The sequence below is a fragment of the Gossypium arboreum genome, chromosome 12 (genome assembly GCF_025698485.1).
Source record: "Gossypium arboreum isolate Shixiya-1 chromosome 12, ASM2569848v2, whole genome shotgun sequence".
Taxonomy (NCBI): Eukaryota; Viridiplantae; Streptophyta; class Magnoliopsida; order Malvales; family Malvaceae; genus Gossypium; species Gossypium arboreum.
Window position 1 is genome coordinate 49,584,332 of NC_069081.1, and position 8,786 is coordinate 49,593,117.

An 8,786-nucleotide genomic window follows, 5' to 3' on the forward strand; every position below is an offset into this window, starting at 1 on the left:
AATTTCCCTAAAAGAGAGATTTAAACCCATGACCTCAAACACACATTCAAGGCCCTTAACCATTGAAGCAATTATTTAATTATGACAAAATTTAACAAATCAGAAATTCAAAATTTTTGGGCGTTACATTAATAATTAAAGTTAAATGATGCAATTTGATTAAATAAAAAGTTTGTGGTCTATTTGAAAGTTGAGGTTAAGTTCAATGATTTATAATGTAGATTACATAATATACACGGTACTTATTGTTGCTAAATGAGAATTACAAGTTAAAACCTCTCGTAGTAATAATTAATAGCAAGTTTTGTTTTTTTTTATCTTTAATTTGTTGGAACATACGGGAAAATTTATAAAGTTTTATTTTTCTATTATTTTTAATAACTAAAGCAAAAATAAAAGAATAGGGGTTAAATTGATAAAATTTGTAAAGGTTGAGGAGTTAAATTTGTGATTGTTTCTATTTTTTAATAATGTTAATTGAAAAATTAATGAAATGACTGAAAATTAGCAAATCAAAAAATAGTGGACCAATTTTGAGCAAATAAAAGTAGATAAATTAAATCAGCATAAAGCACAAATTAATAAGTATAGGACTATCCTCAAAATTTAAACTTTTAATGGGTTGCAAAAATGGATTGAAATGTGTAATGCAAAGCCTACCAATTTGAAAAAAAAAAAAGTACTAATTCGAACATTAAATTCAAATTTAGGTGCCAAAAGGTAAATTGAAATAAGTAGGGTTTGAAGGTGTTGACTATTAAACTTAAAGCAGTCAGCCGCCCATCAGAATTCAACTTCTCTTTCCCATCCGTCCTTTAAGCGAAATCCGACGGTTTAAATTCGTTAGGTTTTGCAACAGGAAAGGAAGAATCTAATCCGTCTAAATCCAGCCAGCTGCCCGTCGATAGCCGTCTCTACTCCGGCGGCCACCCCGTCTCCCGGTTCCTCTGTCGCCGGCGCCTATTACCGTTGTGTCGCCCCGTTCGTTCTTCCATCAAGACACTGTCGTCGTTCCGGTGAAGCTGCTGCTTCCTCTGTCGCTGGCGTTCACCACTGCCTTCGCCTCCTCCGCTTCAGCCTTCAGTCGTCGCCGTCCCGCTGTGCCGCCGGTCAATCTCGTCCAATTCCTGGTATCTCCATGACTTCTATGGACAGTTGTTTTTTTTCTATGGACAGCTGCAATTTCTTGATTTTGTTGATGATAAATTAATTTTTGTGTAAGTTGCAATTTTTTAATACATATTACAGTTTTGTCTCCATTCCACTCACTCCACCAATTTCTAAAACCCTAACAGTAAGAAAGAAAATACCACCAATTTCTCCACCCGCCACCGCCATCATCGTTTCATAAGCAGTTAGGCACTCTATTTTTGCAGCTCACCCTTTAATAGAAAAAATAAAAAAGGCCTGTAACCCGGAATACACCGCTCGGACACGGTTCATGAAACAATACAATAGAAACCTAGTCCCTAACAATTCAAGAAAAACTAGGTTTTTTTCAATCTCTTCTATATTCAATCCTACTTTTCCTCGAAGCTGCCAGTAAATCAAATTTTCTTTTTGGGTGTTTGCTTCTTTAATTTCTTGATTAATCGGTGAGCTCTTTTCGTTCTTCAATCATTAATCGGTGAGATCTTTCCGTTCTTCAATCACTTAATGCATCGTTTTGTTTTTTTAGTGTTTAATGTTATATTGAATTCATTGTTAAAGATTATTTCTTTGGTCTATTCTTTGAATGAGAGATACATGGATTTTAAGTTTTGAATTCAGTGTTAAAGTGTCTCAAAAGCTTAAATTCTCAGTTATTTAAAGGTTCTTCAACTTTACTGGAGTTAACTGTTTAGCCCTAGAATAGGAGTACTTCATGGATTAGAATAGGAGTACTTCATGGATTAGAAAGCTATAACTTTTTCTTGCCATTGATGTAGGTGCTGGAGATTCATACTAATTTACATGTGGTTTAAGTTTTAAGAAATGGGTAATTGTTAAGGGTCAAAATGGGATTGATCCTAGTTCTCAATACTCAAGTTTTGTAACTTTAATTTTCAGATTAAATTATTTACCTTTATACCAAACTATGACGCAATGTCGAAGAAAGATAGTTGAGCTATAGGAGAGCATAATAAGCACATGAAAAGTTGTATCGGCAAATCAGAAGTGATAATTGTTTTTTTGATTTTTTATTACATTTGGGTCTATTAAAGTTTTAATTTTTCTTTTCACTTTGAATTTGGGCATTTAAGATTATAAATGTTCGATTTCGTTTCTTTATGTGGAAAATTTTTGAGATTGCTGGTTCCTTCACCTTTTTAGTACCTTCAATTATGACCCACCATCTTTTACATCTTTTGTTTCTATCTTTCCTCTTTATTTTCAAGGTTTTTTGTCTTCTTTTTTTTCAATTATTGCTGGTTACCATCCATTTCCAAATATCAACTAATGTAATTAAGCAACTAAAGCTAAATTTTAAATATGGGCCAGGCTGGGCTCAGGTTTAGAATCTATAATTCGGGCCAGGCTTGAGCAAAATTTTAGGTTCATTTTTTGGGCTGAGCTCGAGCTTAGAAAACGGATCTAAAATTCTGTTGAGGCCCGGCTCAGCCTATGATCAGCTCTAATTCCAATCATGTCTGCTAAAGAAAAAGTCCAGTCGGATCTGTTTGTTGATGAAGAATCAGATTTATTTATTTATTTTCCCTGTTCGCGTTTACTTCTTTTTTTTTGAAAAATTCTCTTTATTTTGACGCTTATTTTACTTCAAGTTGCCGATAATTAACTGTTTATCATTTTATCCGTGAAATAGTACCATAATTTGTGCTTGGTTAAATTACTTCTTTTTGGCTTTTTCAAAAAATTTAACTTATAGGGTTATGTTATAATGATTGTGATTCTGTTTAATTTCTTTTTTCTTTTGTAGTTTAATTTCTTGATCATGTGATTCCGATTGCTTTAGCTGATTAAATCATGATTTCTGCCCTCCTTTTTTGTTTTCTATTGATTCGAATTATCTTTTTTTTATGCATTTTTAGTTTGACTGTGATTGTACTTTCGGCCATTGAATCAAAAACATAATTTTCTTGTCACAATTTTAATCAATAAGCTTGCTTAATTTCAATAGCATCAGAAATTTAAAATAAATATTTACCTTTTTCTAAAATTATAAAACTATCTCTAAACAAATTAAAATAAAAATATTTGCCCTTTTATGTCTCCATTTTACTCGAAAGCCCTAAATGTACTTAACAAAAAGAACCAAAAACCTCAAAAACACAACAAAGCCGCCATTATTGCAGGTTCAAAAACCTCTCTTTCTTTATTAAACTGATAAAATTGTAAAATAATAACTAATCTTTTCATTACCTTTTTGTTCTTTGGTTTTTCCGAATTATTTAGAAAAAATGGGAAAATTAGGTAAAAAGGCAAGGAAGTTTGCGAAGAAGAATCTTCAATCTGTGTTGAAAAGAAAGCGGCAGTTGAAATCCATGTTCAAAAAGAAGGCTTCTAAAAGTAAGTTTTCCAAGGAAAAAAGAAAATGTGGTTTTATTGCATTGTCTATGATTTTTTTGAGTTTAAAGTGTGGCTTGTTCATCTGCTCTTGAGGATGTTAATTTAATTTGTTAGTGAAACTCTTACTTTTGGTGAAAACTTTATAGGAGACGAGCAGGATGAAGCCGAAAACCTGGAAGAAGATCAAATAGAGAAGTCAAGTGGAAGGTAAAAAAATTAAAATTTGGGCTTTTATGAATAATACAATATAGTATGATGTAATTTTAATATTAAACAATTAATGGTTCAATGCATTTTAGTCTCTTTTTTTTTTCTGTTCATTTTTTTGTTAAAAGTAAAATTAAAATCATGGTTTGTTGAAAATGATCTTATATAGTAATAATCATATATTTCATTTGAATTCTCCTCTTTTGCTCTTTAGTTTCTGTTTTGAATGGTGCTTAGACTATACTGATATGTGATGGTTTGCATTTTCTTGGTACATTTAAAATATGTTTTCAGAGACTTGGAATGCGAAAATATAGAGGATTTTGAGCTTGATGCGGTATTTAGTGATGAGAGTGATGTGGTTGAAGATGATTCGGAGAGTGATGGATATTTATCTGAGGTTTTGAAATATAAAACCCCTCAAAATCTTCAGTTGGCTTTCTTTTGAGGGTTGACAGGGTTTCTCATATTGATGCTTGAATTTATTTATCAGGGCTCGAGCTGTCCATATACAGATGAAAATGGAACTGAGAGTGATCAAGATGGTGAAGGCATATAAACAGTTATTTCTCTATGTGTTTTTTCCCTTATTGTTATTGCTAACATTTCCACTTCATTTATCTATGCGTTTGTAGATATGGATGTAGACAACGGTGGTGCTATTGAGTTATTGGAGCAGAACAGGGCGATTTGTATAGAGCTTACAGAGAAGAAGAAAAAATTAGAGAGGCTACAGAAAAAGGTAATTAGGTCTTATTGATAGCAAACTGCTGATGCTGTGGGATTATATAGTGTTTTGAGGGTCGATGATTGGTTCATTCTGATACCAACTAGGAGGTAAAGATGACTTAAATGCTGATATACTCAAATGAGTGCCCCATTAGAATTGTGTAGTGGAAGCGGTACTCGAATTAATTACTTCATATAAGTGCTTAAGTTGGATGTATTTGCACTTTCTGTTCTCACCAATCTTTAGCTTGTAAATTTGCTGTTGCATAAAGCTTACAAATAGTTTCTACTATGTTAATCTCAGGATCTTGAATTTTCTAAGTTTCTGGAAAGCTATGAGAATGGCCTTGGGAAATTAAGGGATGACAAGAATGTAAGTCATTTAATGTCCTTTTTTTCCTTTTTCCTTTTTATTTAACCAGATAATGTGTTATTAGATCTGAATATGCATCAATCTTTTTAGTTTCTATTTCTCGCTATCACATGGTCTTGATTTGCATGCAGTTGCACTTAGGTTACAATAAGAAAGAACCTATAAGCTTTATTAACTTTGATCCAGCTTTTCTGCATCTGAAGTTTATGAAATTGTTAGTCTTGGGGTGAAAGCAACACTTATAATTATTATTTCAACATATAATTATTATTTCAATGTTGCTTGGTGCTAAGTGAAACCAAAAAGAAAATAGTACCATGGGTTCAGATACTGAGATGTAACATGCATGCTAATAAAATATGTTACCAAAGAATTATGAACTCATAATCATTCACTAGTATTTCAGAAAAAATTAAGGAAAAATAAATGGTAGAATTCTTTGATTCCTACTGTCTGCCCTTATTTTGTCAATCTGATGGCTGTGCATGCCTTTCTAAACTTTGTAACAGTATTCTGATGAGGACAATACTAGTGAAGATGGCACAGAGAGTCCTGAGAAAGGCACTGTAAATTTAAGGAAGGGCAAGTTGTTCACTAGCTCTGCCTTCAATTCGTTGTGCCAACTAGTCAGAGAACATCGTAGCATATCTGCACTTACTAGTTTATTGAATGAGTATAGAGCTGCATGCCATTATGGGTCTGAACCATCTGATCTTCATGATGTCGCCTTGTGCTCTGGACTTCAAGACAGCAAAACATTTTCCAAGATTTTAATCTTCATGCTTCAGGAGGCTGATAATATTTTTCGAGAAATGCTTGGAATTTCAAGTTCTAGTTGCAAAAAGGAGGCCATTTTAGAGTTGAAGAATAGTTCAAAATGGAAAACTATGAAGCCACTGATCAAGTCTTATTTGGGAAGTACACTTTTTCTCCTGAATCAAGTTACTAACTCTGAGATACTTGCCTTCTCTTTGGTTCGAGTCAGAGCCTCTGTAATATTTTTTGCCACTTTTCATCCATTGCTGCGCAGACTAATCAAGGTATTATATAATCTATGAGATATGACGCTTGAAATACATATTTTATTGCCAGCTTTGTTGTTACTAGTAATTTTAGGAATTAGGATATGATTAAGGAATGTTGATATTGTCTATATTAGTGTATGTACTATTCAGTTGGCACATACGGTTATATAACCACTACTTTTAATTAGTAATATATTTGGGAATTAGGAGAATGCAAGACATGAGGAATTTTAAACTCTAGTTGTATCTGTATCTTTCTTGTAATGATTCTTCTTAATTTTCATTTTTCATTTTTATTTTTCCACCTTATACCTTCTTGCCCTAGAAATAACTCTCAAATTATTACTTTTTTCTTGCTCAGCAGTAACTCTTTAAATTTATTACAGATTGCAGTTCATTTATGGGTAACAGGTGAAGGGACACTTGCATCGCATTCTTTCCTGGTCATTAAAGATGTGGCTTCTGTGTTTAGCTCAGATTGTTTCAACTCGTGCTTGATTAAAACATACAAGGCCTTCATCACTCACTGCAAATTTATCGATCCAGTTTCATCCAAACATATACAGTTTCTGCACAATTCCTTTATTGAGTTATGCTCTCAAGATGTTCAAAACTCATCTAGAAAGGCAATGGTTTGTGTTGAACAGCTTTCTAAGATATTGCAAACAGGTCTAAAAACAAAGAAGAAGGTATGCATGCTAATGTCTTTGGTGTGTCGTTTAATTTGATGAGATAAGATTGGATAATGTTTCATTATTCCTTAAATTTGATCCCTATGGATATACCTAGTTGATTAATAATTTGATGTTATCAGGCAAGGCCAAGGTTCTGATGGTGCTTGTTTGTTATTGCTTGTAAGCAGGAGGCTGTCAAAAGGATATGCAGTTGGCAATATACAAACTGCATCAATCTTTGGGCTTCATTTATATCAGCAAACGTGAAACATTATGATCTCCAGCCATTGTTATACATGATCATTCAGATTATCAATGGAGTAGCTGTCTTGTTTCCTGGACCAAGATATTTACCTCTAAGAATTAAATGCATTCAGTGGTTGAATAACCTTTCTAGTGCAAGTGGGGTTTTCATTCCTGTTGCATCATTTGCTATGGATATTTTGGAATATAAAACTGGGAAGGACAATGGGAAACCTGGAAAAGATTTCAACTTCTCTTCCACTATAAAGGTTAGGATTGGTCATCATTATTATTATGAATTGAAATAACCCTAGGGCAGAGTATCTATGTATTTCTGCTATAATTAATGTGGATGTTTATGGTGCAGTTGCCAAAACATTGGCTAAAATCTCGTAAGTTTCAGGACAAGTGTGTTTCATCTGTCATTGAATTACTTGCAACGCACTTTGCTCAATGGAGCTGCCACATAACTTTCCCTGAGCTGGCTACTATACCCCTGATCTGCCTTAGGAAGTTTCTTGAGACTACAACCATCGAGCGTTTCCAGCGTGTGGTGAAGCGATTTGTTGATCAGGTACCGACTTTTAGGAGCTTCAGAGTTGTATTTTGTTGAACCAGATCCGCCTTGTAAGTGTTGAGCTAAATAGGAATTAAGAAAGTACCCTCAAAGCTATCCTCCCTGAAATAAAATAAAAAATGAAACCTTTTAAATCATGCTATGATGATTTTGGCTCACCTAAGGCATATTAAACAATATAATTGTCAAGTAAGATTTTCTTATGTTGTTTGCCAATGGAGGAATTTATTATTATTTAAAAAAAAAAGGAAAAGGAAGAAGCAAAAGCTGTACTGACCTTGAAAAAAGAAAAATTAAGTGAAAATAGGAAAAAGATCATAAATCTTTAGTTATTTTCGGATGTATTTTAGGTGGAGCAGAACATTGAATTTATGCAAAGAAAGAGAGATGAGGTGGCATTTTCACCGAAAGATCATCAAATTGTTGATTCATTTCTGCAGGTTTCCATTCTTACTTGTACCTAGATTTTCTAGAACTGTGATAAAGGGAATTTTCTGAACTTCAAAAATGGTTGGGTTGCAGTTTGAGAAGTCCAATGCTAATGCTTCATTCACACAATATTACAAGAGTATAATCGAGAAGGCTGCTTCCTCAAAACCAGTTATGAATCAGAAGATAAGGTGCCCTTCTTTCTCTCTCTGAATTGGCTCTGATCTTACATTTCTTTGGTTTTGGGGTGGTTTATAATTCTGGTGAATTTCAAGTTATTATTTTGTAACATTATGAATGCATTGATATTGCCGTGGTTAGAGTTTTCTATTTAGAGCTAATTTGTTATTAGAACCTGCAGTTCCTTGTCTCAAAAGAAGCCAAAAAGAAAAGAAAGACGGCTGCCAAACAGCACCGTCCATTTGAATGCTATTGATGAAGTTGTGGAGGAAAAAAAGAAGTCGACTGATAATGGAGGAGGCGGAAAAATGAGAAAGAAAAGAATAACTAAGACATTGCCTCTGCTTACTAATACACAAGAGTAAGAAAAGTTTATGAATCATTAATTCCCAGACCGGTTATTTAATGATTTGTATATGTAAAGCGAAGGAAATTTTTGTTAGCAAAAGCTAGGTCTGAACATCAAGACAAACAGGTTTTGTATGAGATATTTGTCATGAAAGAATCTAGTCTTGGATTATCTGTTGGTCTAGATTCATTCTTTTGTTGGTGTTTTTTGTTTATGGCCGATGATTGGAATATGAAAATGAAACCTTTACAATGATTTATGGCTGGTAGGTGCTAGGTGGTTGAAGTTTTGTTGCTCTTCTCATTGCTTATTATAACTAGAATAAGACTCTCATGAACAACATTTAACTTTTTTGTAAAAGTGAAAATTTAAAAAAAAAAAAAATTAACTTCACAACAGGCAGAATGCATTAGGATGTGTTTGGTTTCATTTTTCAGAAAATACTCTTCATTTTCTATTTTCTGAAAATCGTTTGGTATCTATTTTCTAAAAT

At 33.2% G+C, this 8,786-nt stretch overlaps 1 protein-coding gene across 6 annotated transcripts; it reads left to right on the forward strand.

Annotated features, from left to right (window-relative positions):
• The first annotated feature begins 666 nt into the window (after positions 1-666).
• On the forward strand, positions 667-8,548 carry LOC108479481 (protein REBELOTE). Of its 6 annotated transcripts, none has more exons than XM_017782112.2 (14): positions 667-1,627; positions 3,394-3,507; positions 3,654-3,714; positions 4,009-4,114; positions 4,208-4,265; positions 4,350-4,456; positions 4,748-4,816; positions 5,326-5,856; positions 6,228-6,530; positions 6,704-7,027; positions 7,126-7,332; positions 7,686-7,775; positions 7,858-7,955; positions 8,126-8,548. In XM_017782112.2, exons 2-14 carry the CDS (start codon positions 3,399-3,401, stop codon positions 8,307-8,309), a joined length of 2,247 nt encoding a protein of 748 aa, XP_017637601.1. In that variant the 5' UTR covers positions 667-1,627; positions 3,394-3,398; the 3' UTR covers positions 8,310-8,548. The 6 variants fall into 6 exon arrangements, with proteins under 6 accessions (XP_017637601.1, XP_017637600.1, XP_052879058.1 ...); XM_017782111.2 differs by having other exon boundaries at positions 673-1,130; XM_053023097.1 differs by lacking the exon at positions 667-1,627 and adding an exon at positions 3,070-3,293 and having other exon boundaries at positions 7,162-7,332.
• The last annotated feature ends 238 nt before the right edge of the window (positions 8,549-8,786 follow it).